The sequence below is a fragment of the Anas acuta genome, chromosome 23 (assembly GCF_963932015.1).
Source record: "Anas acuta chromosome 23, bAnaAcu1.1, whole genome shotgun sequence".
In the NCBI taxonomy this organism is placed as follows: Eukaryota; Metazoa; Chordata; class Aves; order Anseriformes; family Anatidae; genus Anas; species Anas acuta.
Window position 1 is genome coordinate 4,069,686 of NC_089001.1, and position 18,450 is coordinate 4,088,135.

Below are 18,450 nucleotides of genomic sequence, written 5' to 3' on the forward strand. Positions count from 1 at the left end.
GCCCCGTGGACAACACCTGTAAAAGGCAGTAGAAAGATCAGTTTCTTTATTCTCACCCCATCTCTGCCCTCAAATATGATTTCTGATAAACTAACAACCCTTCTCCATGAGCCTCGTGGATAAGTGGATTTCTGCAAGGATTACAGACTGCTGCTTTTTTCCCCCTACTGCTTTTAGACTCAAATGGCACTGCCCAAGCACCTGAGGTTGTCTCTGTGGATCCTGTCACTGGACTGCTAATTCCCAACCCGCAGAGCACCGTGCTGCTGACCAGCCAGAGCTCCGGGCCAGTACCGAGCAATCATTTCCTGCATCCAGAGACTGGAAAGGTACTTCACGTAACTGGGAACATCGGCTATGATCCCACCAGGTCTAGGCTGGTCTGTACTGTTGATTCTGCTTCAGGTAAGGTCACTGGTGTAAAAGAAAAAAAAACAACACCTACTTATATGTAATTTTAAACTTAACAAAAAAACTAAAACTAAAGGAAATCTGAGAAAGCTTCTCATTAGCATGGGCACTAGAAGATATTTCTCTTTAGCTAAATCCGAGACTTACTGTGAATAAGAAGTATTAGAAAAATTCCTTTTTTTCTGACCTATTTCTGCCCATCTGCCCATTAAATTATAAAAAACTATTATATGCCAAGAAGGTTGTCATTCTAAGGGAAAGGCAAAGCGAGAATGAAGTTAAAAACCTAACCATACAACTAGAACAGAGGACTTACAATCATTCATTCAATTCTGGACCTGAAGATGACAAGCCTTTAGTACAAGCACTCTCTGAAAGCTCCATGGCCTTCATTCTGAGCTCCTATGCCTCCCTGCCATCGGCATTGGTGCACATAACCACGTTAAATTTCTTCTGGTTCTACATGCAGGTGAGCGGCACAGGCCTGAAGTGCCCATATTTCCCTACATTCCTTACCCGGTTTGTCCTGACACTGGCCTCCCCGTGAAGACAAAACTTCCAGTCCTGTGTCCTGAAAAAGTGTTTGCCCTGGGAGGGCTCATGCTAGATCCAGCGACAGAAATAGAAGTACCCGTGCTGGGGGTTACGATCCATCCTCACACCGGGCAAAAGCTGACTGTGGGAGGGACGTACCTCAACCCCATCACTGGCATGTTGACACCCCTGGAGACTGGGGGGCCTATGACTGAGCCAGAAGGAGGCAAGATTGTTCCAATACTCGGAGTCGGTTTGGACAGAAGCACTGGTAGGTGAATGCTTCATGAACTGGTAAATGTGGGGCATGTTGTTCATTTTACCCCTAACTCCCTGACTACAGGCACGGAGGAGAATGAGCCTAAAGCCTTCATTTTCAGCCTTCTCTGTCACCTTCTACCTTTGCCTTGTCTGGTCGAGCCAACTGCCCAACTTAGCTTTTACTGACAGAACTCCTTCACTTTTCTGTAACTTTACTTTACAATTTATCACTTTAACAGTCAATAAAACTATCTAATGAAACCATAAGAGACATCTGAGGTGCTTCATTAATGAATATAGCTATGACACAAATGACTGAGGTTGATTTGACTCTTGAAGATGGTCCAATTGCTCTATTAAAATTAAAAAAAAAAAAAAAAAAAAAAAAAAGTAGCAAGAAATACATTATTGGGTGGGGGTGAAGATCTAGATTTTCAGAAAGCATTTTCACATACTTACATTCTTTGTAATTCGCTTTCGAAGATATATAACACCCAGAAAAAGGAGTGGGAGCCTTAATCTTCTGAAGTAGAAACTAGGATACTTCATTTAAAAGCATTTTGTAAGCCAAACCATTTTACAACCAGGATCATAAATGTTTGTGTTTTATTTTCACGTCTCTCTCATTAGACCGATTTCTGCTTCCAATGTGCCTTTGATCATTGTGCCTTCTTTACGGGAAGGACCCGAGCATAACGAGCAGCTGTCTGGTGATATTCTGACTCTTATTTCCCATTTATTGACTGCAGGAGAAGCTATACCAGTAGGTGGGCTGGTGGATCCTTCTGGAAACCTAATGCTTCTTGGGGATTACTTCACCGAACCCCTCAGTGGGAAAACTGCTCGGGTACATGGAGCTCATCTCCTGCGAGGCAAGGTGCTGCCCCACGGTGGCAGTTACCAAGCGGTGCTGGAAGCTGCCTGCCTGCAATCACAAACCCATGTGGTGAATGCCCTAAAGCTGTTTAGGGCATCAGTTTTGGAAGATACCCGTCTAGCAGCGGACAGATTGGCAGCACTAAAGGCTTCAGTAGAAGATATGAAGAAGTCTTCCACCACTAGGTTATATCATGCAATGCATTGCTTGCAAAGCCTCAAGAAAAAACAAGAAATAGCTTCAAACCTCAAGAGTAACGGTGGTAATCTGGGTAGGTATAAAACAGTCCATTTTAAAGAGTAAAGGGGTGTCATTACATTCATAGCTGCAGCAATGAACCCAATTCCATCACAGGATTTGTCAAAAGAAAAAAAAAAAAAAAAAAAAAAAGCAGGTTACAACTTAGGAAGCTTTTGGTCAAAATAGCCACTCCTAAGCAAATCCTATGTTGAACTCAACCAGGTATTCGTTGGAAGCTGTAGCAGAAATAAGAGCATTCATCCAGCCTCTTTTCATCACAAAATATCTTTTTTGTTTTGTTTGTTTGTTTCTTTGTTTCTTTCTTTGTGCAAACTAGGTATGGTCAAATACCCCAACACAGAGATGTGGATCCCTGCAGTGTTCGGGATGAAAATCCCAGATCCTGGTGGGTCCAGTCTGATGGTGCCTATTCTGGGAATAGACTGTGACAGGAATACGAGACAGCCTTCCCCACTTGCAGGAACCATGGAAGATGGAAATGGAAAAGGTAAGGCAGGAAATTCAATTTGATAATGTAAACAATAAAGAGGCAGGGACTGCTCTATCCCCACCAATATTCACGTTATTTTCAGACCCAGGAAATCACCCTACCAATGCAGACTAGTTACTGCATCAACACTGAATGGAAAATATCAATTTACATGGTGTTTATATTCAAAACAAGCACAACTATAAAAACGGTGAAGGAGAGCTAGGACTGAGATGAAATCACACTGTGCCTCTCAGCCATCCAAAACTCTACTGTACTCTTCAAGAGAACTACTCGGAAGTTCTTTTCAGTGAGTGAGCTGTAAATAGATGTTGTCTGAAAGGGAAGGTCCTTGGTCCTACTCTCCTGCATTTGGTAAATAGCATTTACAACACAGGAAAACTCAGTTTTCATTAGGAAACTGGAAATCATTATTATTATTATTTTAAGTTTAATGGGAAAAAAAGCTGGTGACTAGATATGCCGCTGGAACAGTTTTAATCGTGGTGTAAATTCTAAGGATTATATTTAATTTTTCTTTGTCCACAGGCCTTGTCCCTATCACAATTGGTGCCAGAGCCATAAGTCCAGTTACAGGTGAATTTGGACCTGTTATAGGTGCTCAAACCCACCCCTGGACACACAATGTAATTCCTATTGTCCAGTCCTTCAGGGCTTTACCAAGAAGAGCTGCAGATCCAGATCTGGTAATTACTGCTTCAGAAAAACAGGTTGGATAGCTTTGGGAAACTTTTTGATGATACACGTATGTTTTTCCACTACTGTGAGGCAATTTCACCTCTTCTTATGCCCCACAAATAATATTTTCTTTCAGTACAAGATGAACTGAAATATATGTATGTCATTTCACTTATCTCCTTTTGTCATCATCCCTTTTTCTCTCCCTTCCATCTGTATCTTCTGCTGCTGCTTTTTGTACCTTCTCTTTTATATCCTATCCCAAAGTACACATTGTGTTATAACTTTGAACATGAATTATGCACAGACCTAGCACTGCAAAGCACTCACCCCCCATGGCAACCAAGTTGGATACATATTCTGTTGTTGAAAGCACTGAATGGAGATTTCATCACTACCTTCAATGGAGTTTATAATCTACCTTCACCTTCCTGCAAAATCTGAGCTATTATTTCTATCATTGCCTTTCAGCTGGACCTTCTAGAAAAGGAAATAAATTCAAGGCAAAAATACTGGCATGGAAGAATAAAAAAGGAAGAATGGCTTCTTAAAGAACTGAGCTCTCTATTTCTTCACGTCATTCATGATGCAAAAGAGGGAAAGGCCCAGAAGGTATGGTGCATTCCTTTTGCAACCGGCTTTAGTAAAGTTCTTTAAAAAGTCTTGCCCACATGTATCAAATTAAGAGATATTTGACGTTGCACACAGGATGGTGCTGGTCTGAATCCAAGTGACTTCCCTCTCCAGTATAGCACAATCTTATAATGTGAACTGAGGTGTTACTATTTCACTGCAGCCTTTCTCACCTTAACTGGTGTCCAGCCTCATAACAGAATAACCACCAGTTCCAACTCAGAATGTGCCTATACATCCAAGGACAACACAATTCATAGTAGTATCAGAAATGAGGGGATTGCAATCAATTTCTATGCAAAAATAATAATAATAATAATAATTAAAAGGCTAGGAAAAAGCTACAGCCAAATTAGACAACTTCTTGCTCTCGTCTGTCAGAGGAAAGAGCAACACAAGAAGTCACCATCGCACAAGTTTGCAGCATTATCTGAAACACTCCTCCATTTCTTACAGATAAAATACAAAGAGGAAATGAATGACATTGAGGAAATGTGCCATTTTCTTGAAGGATCCTCTCTGCAGGAAGCTGAGAGAAGAGCTTCAAAATATTTCAGCAGCCAGCTGGGCGCTGAACTGCCCTTACTATTCAAAGGTACAAAAGGTTAACTACAAACAGAAGAGAGGGAAGCAGGGTTGTGCATCATTTTCTGTGATGCTTGCTCCCTCCAACAGGTTAGCTTAAACCTTAGAAACTCCTCATGTCCTCCTGAAGCAAGACAATAGAGAGGTAGGATCTGGTTAACTGGGCTGTTCTAAAAGATAAAGAACAGAGATGTGGTAAAGTACATTTAGAAGGCGTTTCGTTTCAGATTTGCTCTGTGAATTTCCACTAGATTATCAGATGGGTACTACTGCTAATATTTGCTGTCTACAGCTGACAGAGATGAAAAGGACCAGGAAATACAGGTTCTGTCAGAGATCAGAAAGGCAATGGAAAACCTGGTGCACTTCATTAAAAAGATGCAACTAGAAGAAAAACGAATGTACATGCAGATGACTGAGAGAGAGAAGCAAAGGAGCCATGTGTCAAGTACTGAGGCAGTAACAAACCTGATGTTCAGACAGGTGAGGTCACTGCCTTTTACTGCCTTTTTTTTTTTTTTTTGGCCCTTCTTTACATCATTTGCAGTTTTCATGACTGTTTTCTGTTCTTTAGTGTATACCCATATTCCAGTGCTCTATAACCATTATACAGTCACGCCAGCTTTGTAGCTAGTGACCTGCCATATTATGTCTAAGAAAGAAAATGAAAGGTGGGACTTGAAGTACCCTTATATCTTGTATCATTTCTTCCAGGTCATATTTGCCCTAGCCTCTGAGTTTCAGGAATACATACTAAAACAACAAGCTGGTGTGGACACTGCATACACCAAACTGGATTTTTTGAGGGACACGTCAAATATCCAGATCCAGCAGGCAAAGGTACTGACTTCACCCTCAGGCACATAAAATTGGTCAAGTTACTTACTTTCTAACAAAAGCACGAACAGTTGCCACATTCTGAGAATAATCCTTGAGAACACTTCCACGAGAAATCAGAGTCCTGTAAAATAACCAAAAACTTAAATGAGAATTTCATTTATAAAGTACATTTAAAGGTAAATAAAGTTTAATTTCAAAGGCAGTTTTTCCCACAGCAACGTTAGAAAAAAGTTCTCAGCTTCTCTATTTTCATGAAGATTTTAAACACCTGGACACCTGAAGCTCTTTCCTTCGTAGGGAAGAAGCAAGAGATTGGACACTCCATAATTACTGTGAAATTTTTTTCCCCAAGGATGAAAAAGTGATTTTCAAAAATGCTTGAGTGCAAAGGATCATAATTGCCCCTGTGTTCAAGGGATCTTTCAAATCCCATCCCTTATAATGTCTAAAGTACTGTAGGCCTGAATCCTCTTGACATGAGCATCTTTCCATCAATTCAATAGACTCAGGACCTGATACTTATATCAGTTGGCTTCTGTATTCTATTTTGGACTACTTGCATAAAAATAGCTTCAAATTAACACATTTTTCTAATCTTCTTCCTTTTTCTTCAGTCCTTCCTTTAAAGCTCCCTTGGAGCTATCTCTCTTCCTCTTCTGCTCTTCCATCCCCATGAGACATTAACTATTAACTGAATTTCAGCTTATTAGTCTAAATGAGGCAGGATTATTAGACCACAATGTTGAACAGAAAACATTTTATCAGATGTACGGCACTTACAAATGGATTCCAGAGAAACAGAGGACATTAAACACAAGTAACGCAGTTCAAATCATTTGTCTTACAACATTCAGATGAGCTTGAAGGATGCAGAAAAATCAGAGTTGGGTGCTGTGGGACCACAACCATTGCAAAAGGCTTTTGAACTGCTGAGACAAGCTTGCGGTAGCATCTTATTGGGTCACCAGTTTGCATAGGATGGCTACAAACCAACTGTGTAAGGTTTTCATGAGAAGGCAAAGATCACCGGGATGCTTTTCCTATGGGCTTTTTGACAGACATGAAACACAAGTTGTGTGTATTGTCTTTTGTCTGCTTTGTGCTATTTCAGGTGCTTTTCTCTGGTTCACAACAATGCTTTGAAAACTATGAGACAACCAGATTTTATGGCAGTAGTAGGATCTCATACAGTCCATGCAAGGACATCCATCACAATCTGATCCCTCTGCTCAAGTCTGTAGTTCAGATGCTGGAAGAAGATAGCAGAAGTAGTGCATCACCTGAGACACCCGGTAAGAGGGGAAGTATTGGTACTCTCAGTTATCTTATTTTACTCTGGTCTTTAAAGACATATTGGAACTTTTCAACTTTGAAATGCTAGAAGAGATACTACCATCTGACAGCTGGAAACCAGACTTCAGCTCCATTTTGTAAGTACTAAAAATCTCCTGGGACTTAAACCCTTTATCATCTGTGTACACTTGCTGCCAGGTGGGATCAGGCCTGAAACCAAAGCTTAAAGGTTCTCTTTCCAGGCCTCACAAAAGTTAATGCATATGTTGCAAAACAATCCATCTCTTTCTGCCCACGTATAGAGTTCCCATAAGAATAAAAGTGATTTCATTAGACTAACTTGTTATAAGCTGAAAGTCAGTTAACATTAAAAGGGAAGACTGAGAAAATGGTGGTACTATCTGATTTTGTACATTTTTTATGCATTGGAGCACAGCTGGCTTACCTGGATAACCTAATTAAGATGATTTAATCTTTGGAAATCAAAAAAATTCGTTGTGTTCATGAATCTGAGTTGACTCCATGTTTTTAGTCCAGCAACTCCAGCAGGCCAGAAAACCTAACCTCAGTTTGACATCTGAAAACATGGTTCAAAACCTAGAAATCAATAGCAAAGCTTTTACTTCCCCTGCTGAGAACATGCAAATTTTCAATTACATTTTGACGAGGCTTTTAGGTCTACCTGCTCAGTATGAGCAAATGGAGATATAAAATGCAAGTTGTTCAGCTGCTGAAGACATATCGGTATGCTAATTACCATACAGTTAATTGGAAGTATGTGATATAGGCAGTTTCCTTTCTCAATAAGCAATACAGACTTTCAGGATTCTTGTGTCCAATTCAAGGCAACCGTATAGGAATTATTGATAAGCTACACTTTTGATAACTGTATCTATTTTGGTAAAATGCTCTTTTGCAGAAATGTAACTAGAATGGACTGACGAATGACCTTCCGAAAGGCCATTTGGTTTCCTTCCAGCCAGGAACACTGCTACTTTTACTACTGCATACTGTAGAATTAAAGGGAAAAAATTCTAACAGTGCAAGAGGGCTTAACCGTACTCCAAAAATAATGGTTCGGCAGTAAATATATTCCCTGATTTCTTCTACAGGGTACTCATCAAGAAGTACTTTAAAAGCATCTGCTGCTCATTCAGAGGCATTAAGGACTGAAGCAAGTCAGGAAACTGCTTCGGCTTCCACAGTATCAGCTCTTCTGCCCACTTCACATTCACAAAAGATCAGCCTTGTACAACAAGAAATCCAGACAAAGTAAGAGAACCTTATTCATAGAATCATAGAATGGTTATTGTGCCTCGTTTAATTGCCTCTGTATTTTTACTTATAAAATATATATTCTACATGAGCTTAGAGGTATTTCCCCTGCCCCCAAAAGGCTTACATTTGGGTTTTATGGGTGGCTCAATGTAAGGTACCTGTTACAGCCCACTGTTTGTTCTCAGGCAATATACACACAGCCATGACAAGTGCCACGTAGTAATGAGGAAGTACACACAGTATACAAAGTAGGAATCTTCAGTCCTGTCTCATGCATGTCTGGTCACAGGTTTTTATTAGAGAAGCATGCTTCTGAACTGTTACACCTGGAACTGTCTTTAATGATGGAAGAAATAAGTGCATTTTTTTATGAATCATCCAAGACTAAGGAAGATGAATACCATAAAGGAAATGGGGTAAGGCTGGTACCATATCAACTTAGAGTGCTCAGCTGATACACAAGAAAATAAAGTTTTCTGTTTTCTTTTTGATTTCCTTTCAATTATCCCTCATCACTTCAGAAAAGTAAATAAAAGCAAAAAGGAGTTTGTTAAAGGAACCTTCTGTTCTGACTACTGCAAAGCAGAACAAAAACAAAATTATGCTCCCTTCTCAATGTTAAGGCACAAGAATCAGTGGCTTTATTTTCAGTAACTTGTGGGTACATAATCCTACAGTAAATCAGTCTACTTATGTTACTTAAATGAACTTGGAGATCTGGTTTCTGGCTATTTTTAAAGCTCAGTGTGACTCATTTCTCATCCCTTTGATGCTCCTGATCATGAAGATGTTGCAGTTGGGCTGTCTATGTTTTCAGGGAAAGACCAGTAGAAGAACAGAAGCAGTCATCACCAAGGACTCACTCCTGAAAGAACTGTCAGAACACCACCACCGTAACGAACAAGTCCTCTATCAGAAACATCGGGAAGAAATCAAACATTCTGGCCTCAGCTCTCGTTTAACAGCACCCCATCAGACCTTACATTTTCTGGAAGAAATCCCAGACCAGTTGTCAATTTGTGGTGCTGGTTTTCAGATCCCAGACTCTGACTTCACTGAACAAGAAGTAAGTTCAATGCATTTTGCTTATGCTACTCCTACTCTTGTCACTTCACTGCTTTGAAGGATGAATGCAACCTTCACTGGAAGGTATAGGCATACACATCAGCTTTAGGCATTACATAGGTGGCTGTATTATCAGAGCAGCTACAGGCACAACTTGAGTGTTTGGGTCTCTTTGTATTGCACCACATATTTCACCGCCTCAGTACATTTTTTTACTACATATTTTTATTGCTTAAGTATAGGTTAAGTCATCTAAATTTTAAATTATCATTACACAGGAAAAAATAGTGACATTACCAGCACAAAGCTTTTTTCTTTCCTTTTTCTTTCTAAGCCAGTTTACCGCCTGAGTTTGTTTTTCCCTTGCTCACATGTATGAATGTAGCTTTTCTTTTTTTCTTCATGCTGCTTTAATGGTCCTTGTTCCATCCTCCAGTATCTTAGGATTTTATAACACTGACTGCATCTACAATTACAACATGCTGGTTTTCCTCTAGTGCGCCCTGGGCTTTGCTAGGAGAGCATCACTAGTAGACAACAATTGAGGATTTGAAAGTAGAAAAGTTCCCTGTTATAATAACAATATTTCCTCAAAATACTTTGCGCTAACATCTCCTTTACACTTGTATACATTGTAGAAGGGGCCACTGCCATTTCTGCAGTCTCAGTGCCCACCAATGGTGCTTTTCTTTTAGTTTTTATGAGTCTACATAACCACAGACTTCATGCTATGGTCTGACAGGAAAACACTGGAGAGATAGCTTAAAAGATGGTCAGGTAACTTAGGCATAGGGCTTCTGTTGTGGGCAAGCTCCACCTTTGAGATGACCTTGTTTATACACATGGGTTTTAATATGGCAGAGTCATTCTCCAGTCAGACCATATAAATCTGTTCTGAGAGCAGATGTCTGCCTCACATTACACTAATGACAAACTTCTTGATCCATTGTCTGATTTCATCTAACTTTGCAGGGGCATAAAGGGCTCAGGAAATAAAGCACCCGTAAATTTTATGAAAACAAACAGACAAGCAGAGGAGAAACAGAGAATTTACATACCCCTCTGAGGCAAAACTTCAGCGTGACTTCATGCCTTACTAGGTACCAAAACACTCATCCAGCAAAGACCTATATGGATAAAGTTTCCCTTGGAGCCCCTATAAACTTGGAGGAACTAAATCTACTTAGACTAGTAACTTAGAACTTAGACTACTCCAAACTGACCCACATTTCCCACCACAAGTCCATAGGAAATCAGGCTTCTCTAGTTCTGGTAACTATGGTGCTATTTGTTGGTGTAGAAAATCCTTTTTTTTTTTCTTTTTTTTTCCTCTTTCACTTAACAGAAACCACATTCTCAGGAAGTCAAGCTTTCTCCAGACTCTCTAACTCAAATACTACAAGCTTCTGCAGTGAAGATAGTAAAGCTGGAAGCTCTGAGGCAAGCATGTCTGTACAGAGTCCTGGATCTCTACAACAACCTTCAGGTAGAGGCAGTTCATGCTTTTCACACCTCACCCCTCACCTGCAAAAGCCTTGTGGTAATTCAGAAAACCTGTAAGCTTGCAGCTGCCCACCCTGACCTACAGTGCAGTTACAGGAATGTCCTAAACAGGGCATCCCCACAGCCAAAGCCTTACCAGCTGTACCCACTACAACCCCAATGCAAGAGCAAGTTCACTTCTGTACACAAAATTCATTTGCTCATAGCTCTGTACTTCCCTTCTTCAGATTCTGACTTGGCCAGAAAGCGTGACAAGGATCCTGAACAGCTTTGACTACAAAACTAATGGTGAAAGAGTAGCTCAGGAGGTTGCTCAGAGTAAAGAGAAACAGCAAATGGCAAGAGCTCTGGCTTTCCTCCAGAAGCATCATCAGGAAGGGGATTTACTTGTTGGTTTAAAGGAAGAGTCAGAAGCTGTGCTGAGAAACATGCAGGCAGAATTTAGACTGGAACTTCACACACAGACGGAAGAAAAGGTACATCAGCTGAAGCATTCATATTTTCATTTGCTAACAGAGGTATGTGGTGGGATGAGGCTTCAGTAAAATTTCTGGTTATTTTAGGTTCAGCAGTGTTTTATGTGGTTCACAACTATTCAAGTCATTATGCAAGAAAGGATTTTCCAGCTCTAGCAGGACATGCTTTGGGAATCTTTCTAAAGTCCCATTTTAATTTGATGTGTTCCATTATTCTTCAGGGTAGTTCTCTATTTTTTTCCCTGGACTCCTATTTGCAAACCTGCAGTGAGAATTGGAATATTTCCACACTTTCACAACTCTGCAAGTAACAGAATCTATATGATTTTGTAATGTTTTCTTCACAGATACAAGCCAAAGAAATGCAAGTGATCCAAGGGACCGAAGGAGAAGAATTAGGGAATTTGGTGGCATATTTCATCCTATCTCAAAGACACCTGCGGCAAACAGTCGTAATGCTGCAAGATTGCTACAGGCTCCAGAAGGCTACACTGAGGTCCCAAAGGGAGGGCACTGGCCTGGAACAGCTTGCTGTAGAAGTAATATTCTCCTGATACTTCGGTTTAGAATTTGGAACTCCTCCAGTGTGTTGTTACAAAGCTTTAAAGTTTATAAATGTCTCCTGAGGAATTGTTTCTGTTTATAGCAAATGGACAGCTTGCTCCAGATTTAAAATAATAATAATAATAATAACAACATACTGTAATCTGCAACAGTTGTGTATATGAAGAAATTGAAAATATCATGGGTTTAGCTACTAAAGATCAGACACTTCAAATTCATTTCTTAACAGAAATTTACTTAAGGCTCCTTTGATGATCTTAAACTTACTTTTGACAGTTTATTTATTTATTTATTTTTAAATAACAAAAATTCAGGGTGCATGGAACTGAAAAATACTGTTATCCATTTTTCACTGCCTTTGACATCATTTTCAAAAACTCTGACTCTTAAATCTGTCTGTTCTCAATGAAATGCACAAAAAGTAAGATAACCAAATAGCATGGTATGTGATCAGAATCACACTATATTTCACATCACCATTTTATCTTTCAGGAGTTATCAATCGATGATGACCTGTGGGGCACGTTGTATCTGCTGAAGAACAACACCGAGTATACCTTGTTAGTGCTTGAATATATACAAGCTGTAAGATTATTACAGCTGAGGGAAGCACAGTTTAAGGAAATAGGCAGAAGCCTAAAGGGCTACCTCCAGGAGAAGGTAAAACTGAAAATATGTTACCTGTTGATTTTATTCAGAAAATGCTAATTTGCATTGCTACTGTTACTCTGTAGAGGACTCTGTTCTGCAAGTATCACCCTTTCCAGAACAATACCAGAATCTTATCGTCCTTTTTCGTGCTTTTTTTTCTTTTTTTTTCCCATATGTATGATCTGTAGTTTTTGAATGAAGCTAACAACATAACCAATGAACTGAAAAACTTCAGAGAGCAGAAAATTAGAAGGCTGAAGGATCAACTGAAACTCTTCCTGGGAAATAAAAGAACGAAGAATATTTCAAGTAACTTTGATCCACTGCAGGTTAGAAAAGCTTAAATCCCAAAAGTTTTCCAATTGAACAGGCTGCATCATATGCACAATATATAAGATTAATGGTGTAATGCTAAAGAGACTGTGAATGCAGCTAGTTATGTGGATTATGTTCTGTACTATGATAATCACAACAGATGTATGAAGACATTGGTTGAATGTAGAGATTAGCAATACAAAACTTGAAGAAGCTTGAAAGGGACAGGAAAAACACAGCTTTTAAAAGTAGCTATCCTCCCAAGTGAAAGCATAAGGGAAGAAAGAGCTTAACAGTTTTCTTCTTAAGAGAAGAAAATAGCTACCTTGAAAACAAAAGAAACATCAGGAAAGAAAAAAAAAAAAAAAAAAAAGGTCTCTGGCAGACCTTCAAGAGAAGTATCTGGACCTCAGAGAATCTCACATATGGCAAGTACCAGATGAAAGAGCAAAGCTGCAGAATCACCTGCTGTGTGGAGAGCTGAAAAGGAGGATGAAGCACACAGGGTTTGATTCAACAGCACACCCTAAGCAGCATGATAGGAGGGTACTCCCTGACCACATCACATAACCACTCCACTCCACCCTGCAGTGGTTTTGTGTTTGTTCTGGGCATTGTTTGGCTGCTGTTTTTGTTTGTTTGTTGCTTTTTTCCTGATTTTCAGTTATTTAGAGACTGAGGACTGGTACCCAGAAATGCCATATGTAGTCCAAAGTACTAATCACTGTACAGTCTGAGAAGTTTAACAGCAGAAGGCAAGCTAAGCAACTAGTGTCTGCCCTAAGCAAAGCATATACAGCCTGAAAAATGAGCTCCTTAAGGTGAAAGCCTGCTGGATGTCTCTGTATTTGCTTCTTAATACTTTTTTTCTTGCCATTGGCAGTGTGAGAGAACATAAGTTTTTAATACACAAAGCCTGAATTTATGCCAGAGAAGTAGTTAAAAATAAAGAAAACTAATTATCATTATGAATTTTATAGGCACTTTTACACCTCCTTACCTTTCTTTGTAGAACTTCATGAATATACGCAGTGAAACAAAAGGGAAGGATTTTCATCCAGATCTGGAAAAGCTGAGAATGAGATCTGAAGAGGAAATAAAGATGCAGCAAACCAACAGTCCTCCGTTGTCCATCACCAAGTCTTTCTGGATTCCAGGGACACATCATAAGGCAGATAACGAGTTCTTAGAGTTCTTGACTGAGAGTAAGCTCAGTTTGTCATAAGAAACTCAAGTGACTTATCATTCCTTTTTGATCTTCATATATTTCCTGGAGGGCATTAATGCTTTGGAAATGGGAAGAATAGGGAAGAGGTGGGGTGGAACTCAGACAATAGTTAACAGTATAAGATGAAGAAGGCTTTATGTGTTTCTGAAAATAAAACATCTTTCTCCCAACTAACCATCCTAGAAACTGAGCCAGCGTGAAGAGTTTACATTAAAAAGGCATTTTACAGCTAGGACTATATTAGCATCCTCTCAATTAATGGATATTATTGAAATTGAAGTATAAATCTGGATACTTACCTGGGTGATTGCTTTTTCTGGCAAGAATATAATTCTCACCTAGATAATCTTTATACATCTTCAGAGCTGAATTTCTTCCATCCTTAGCATTAAGCACGTGTCCAGGGATTCTCTTGAAACATCAGCAGCTCTTTGATAAGCAGCAGAATTTCCTCCTTTTTGGACCGAAAAAAAAGAAAAAAAGTTATTGGGAGCTGGTGAACTATCACTTGTGATCAATTGCTTAGTCTTTAGGTTTTCCAGCACATTCTCTATGAAGCAAACAGCTACTTATTTACCCCTTATCTCGATGAAGTGGTATGTAACACAATCCTGGAATTCAACTAAACACAGAGAAATAAACCAAAAGAAATCAAGGCTAGCTTATGGAACAAGAGGAATGGCTAGGAACATCTGGAATTATTTGCAATTATTAACTAGTGTATATTACTCTCACAGACATCAAGGTGCTGAAGCAGGCAGAACACCTGATGGCATCCAGAATTATTCTTCTGAATCCACAGTTCACGACACCTCCTCTGTATGGTAAAAAGTTTAAATCATTTTGCAATCAATGTTGCATTCATTAGTTAAAAAATAAATCCTACCAATTAGGTGAGATATGCAATAGAAAGACATTATTTATAGACTCAAAGGCAGATCATCTATTTTTTCATCAAGAAAGACACACTGGAAACAAACACAACACTGTTAGGAAAAATTGCCAGGAGTATTCTGTAAGAAGCCCAACCAAAATCTGTGGGAATAAGAAGCACTTAGGTTTTGGTCTTGTTTTGATGTTGTTTTTTTTTTTGGTTTTGTTTTTTTTGGTGTGAGAGGGCAGGATTTTGAGTTTTTGCTTGTTTTGATATTGAGAGTACCATCTCCCTGTGTAAACAAAGACTTCCATATAGTATTTGAGGTACATGAAAAAAAAAAAAAGAGAGAGAGAACTAGCCAACTGAATACTGTAAAGTGTTTTTGAAAGAGAGATTTTCTCTGAAATGTTGACATGTTTTTGCCCAGACTTCAGTATTGTGCTCCAAACAGCAAAACTATTTACCCATCTCACCCTGCTTATATAATTCCTTTTTGGAATGATGGTTTAGAGATAGATTGTTTAAGAAAGCAGCATTTCTGTATTTCTTTACACAGATGGTAATAAAACTAAGTATCTAGAAACCTCTTTTCTTCTTGGTCTTCTGAAAGATGTCAATGATGAGCTCCAAAGTCATGCGGCAGCAACTGGATTACTACAAAGCCAAAAGCTGGACAAAAGTAAACCTCATCTCTGCTCATTCTTACAAGAAATGTCAGAAGGTGAATGTAATGTAATGATTTGGGTTTTATCATTCATTTTGTTGTTTTTATTGTGATAAGATTTTACTGGACAGGCAACTTAGATTTACTGTCCTCTGAAGAAAGTGCTGTAGCAGTGGAAGACAGACCCAGAATCACTCAGACGTTGCTGCTGATGAAATCAGAGGCACACGAGTCATCTCGCTATTTTAGACCTTATCTGAAATTTCAGAAGGAAGAGCGAAGTTTTGGGGGTTGCATGAGAATAAAGCATGGCATGACTCTTGAAAAATTTTCTAATGCATCAGAAGGGCTTAATTTTATACTGAATAATGACAAAGTGTTATAAGGTGAGAAATGCAGCGTATTACATGCTTGTGTTGCAATGTTCCCTCTTGGACAAACAAAATTAAAAAAAAAAAAAAAACAACTATTTAGTTTAACAAAATGTTATTGTTCTTTGTAGAAACAGCAAATTCTTATCAGGGCGTACAAGATACCTTGACGGATCAAGAAGGAGAACTAATAGTAGTTGATTCTGCAACTCTTTCTACAAGGGAGTTTGTCATATATCAGTACGGCATCTCCATCCTGCAATTTCTCAGACTTCACATTGATGTAAGTTTTTAAGATACTGGTGTTCAGTGCCTTCAAAAGAATACAGGTATCCAAAAAAATCTTTCACCAACTATCAAGTAAGATCAAGCAAAGAATAGCCAGTGTGAGAGCATCAGGAAGTGCAATCCATTTGTTTTCTCCACAATGGTATAGGACGGTTTTGAAGTCAAATCTTTGTCCCAACAAGATCCACGGTCCATTCTTTTATTTCTTGTGCCATCTTTCTTGAGCACATCACTTAATTCTTGCATTACCTAATTGCTGCATATGCATAATATTAGGCAGTACTAGTATTAGGATAAAGCTTTTCCTTTTTAGTAATTTGGAGCAAGGCGTCTCATTTTCTTTTTACTGTTTTTTGCACATTATGGCTGCAGTCAAGGTAGACTCTGCAGGGTCTTTCATAAAAATATCAAATAAATAATAATAAAAATAATGGTGACTACAGTCAGAGCTCCAGGGCAAGAGTACACTTTCATTTATTTAATTAGAGAACTGGCAAGATGAACTGCTGTGATATGCAAGGGTTTTTTAAACAGTCTCCATTTCCTTGTGGTATTTGTTGGCTCTGTGTACTGACTGCAAATCAAAGCTGACATTTAAATGAATTTATAACCCATTAATCCCTCTTACTTTGCAGATCTGATGTGCATACATACTTTTTACAGAAGCAATTTGCCTTCCTTTTGCAGGCTCCAGAAATTAACCTGTGTGTTGCCTCCAGCATACCTCTCTGTAACGCCACAGGCAATGCCTTCAGAAACTGCTACTTTTATCAGGTGTGTCAACTTCACATCTAACCAGTCTGTGTAATATTTTCATATCCATTAAATTAGAGAACTAGGGAGGAGATTGCAGAAATGGTTCATATTTTTAAGTCAGGGTATGCTTGATGCTTTCTAGGAAAATATCTGAAGCATACCATTGACATTATATTGATATCTCTGAATGTAAACTTAATAGAGCACTCTAGGATACAGAGATTTAAGAAATGTTTTGTATGACGGTCATACTCAAAGCATGCTTTATTAAACAAGCTGTGGTTATGAGTCTCTCATATTCAAGTTACACGAAATTACGTACAGGTCACCTTCATAGAAGTCAACAGCCGATCAGCATTTTATATACTATAATTAAATAATACTAAATAGTCAGATTCTATATTTCTAAAATTCCAAGACATTGAGGGAGTTTTCTAAAGCGCACAATACAAAAATAAAACTCTAGAAACACCTCATGTGAGAATATGCTAGATTTCACACAAAGGAAAACAGAAGGCCTTATGACAATGCTGCTTTCTTTAGTATATGGATATTCACCAACCAACATTCTCTAGTTTGAGTCTTTTAACTTCTGTAAAATTGAGACCAACCCTTGGAGGAGTTGCATCAGCTGAGCTGACTGCTGCTGTGCTCTTATCTCAACTCTGGATATTTGTTTTTTCTCAGAATTCAGAGAACAAGCTGTTCATTCTAAGGGATTGCCTGGGTTCTGCTGGAAGCTTCCTCCTGCTCCTCGTGCACTGTTTAGCTCATATCACTGCCGCTGACTTCAACCAAGACACCAACCCAATCTTTCTGAGGCTTTTTTATCAGGTACATCAATATGTTCCAAATGTAATTACATCACAGCAGTGTCAGGAAAAAAAGCACCATTTTTAAAAGAAGGTGTTTTTAACAGTTTTGTACAACTTCTAAAAACAAAAATCAAAGGTGAAAAAACAGATGGTTAAAGGCTGTTATCTGAACTGCCATCACTGTTGCACAAAGGTTGTTCACATTCAACATCTAAATAATGCAGCTTCACCTCAGCTGTAAAACAGCAAGAAAACAACAACAACAACAAAAATCCACCATAAACTGTATTCTCTTTTTCTAGGCGCTAAAGACTTGCCTTGGTGAAATGTTCTTTCTTAGACTCCAGCTGTCAACAGTTCTCCAGGGTGAAAAATCCTCTGGGATATCTCAGATGTTACTAAAGGAAGAACCATTCTCCAAGGAAGAAATAACTCTGATCTCACAACTTTTTGAGGTAAAAGCAAAAAGCTTCACAGGGATGGAAGCCTTTGAGAAGGTAATAAAAAAGGTCATGAGTCCTGGTCTGGTTGAAAACTCACCATCCTTATTCTGATTTCATTGCTAAATTGCAATTCAAACCTGCTTATAGGTGTCCGGACAAGCATGTGACTGTTTGAATCTAAAAGCCACAGAAATAATATCAGAGGCTGTTATTTTTATCTGAAAAAAACTTTCTGAAAGAGATTTTGGGCCTCATGCCAATCACTGGGACAGTATAAAACGTAGCACCATGAA

The 18,450-nt window shown here is 38.9% G+C and overlaps 1 protein-coding gene across 1 annotated transcript; it reads left to right on the top strand.

Annotated features, from left to right (window-relative positions):
* The first annotated feature begins 10,337 nt into the window (after positions 1–10,337).
* LOC137843609 (uncharacterized) lies at positions 10,338–18,183 on the top strand. Its single transcript, XM_068659051.1, has 12 exons — positions 10,338–10,397; positions 10,552–10,692; positions 10,937–11,227; positions 11,533–11,724; positions 12,242–12,409; positions 12,589–12,729; positions 13,728–13,920; positions 14,681–14,767; positions 15,377–16,138; positions 16,831–16,917; positions 17,587–17,733; positions 18,017–18,183. The coding sequence occupies exons 1-9, from the start codon at positions 10,338–10,340 to the stop codon at positions 15,595–15,597; spliced, it is 1,494 nt and encodes a 497-aa protein (XP_068515152.1). The 3' UTR covers positions 15,598–16,138; positions 16,831–16,917; positions 17,587–17,733; positions 18,017–18,183.
* Positions 18,184–18,450: the final 267 nt, after the last annotated feature.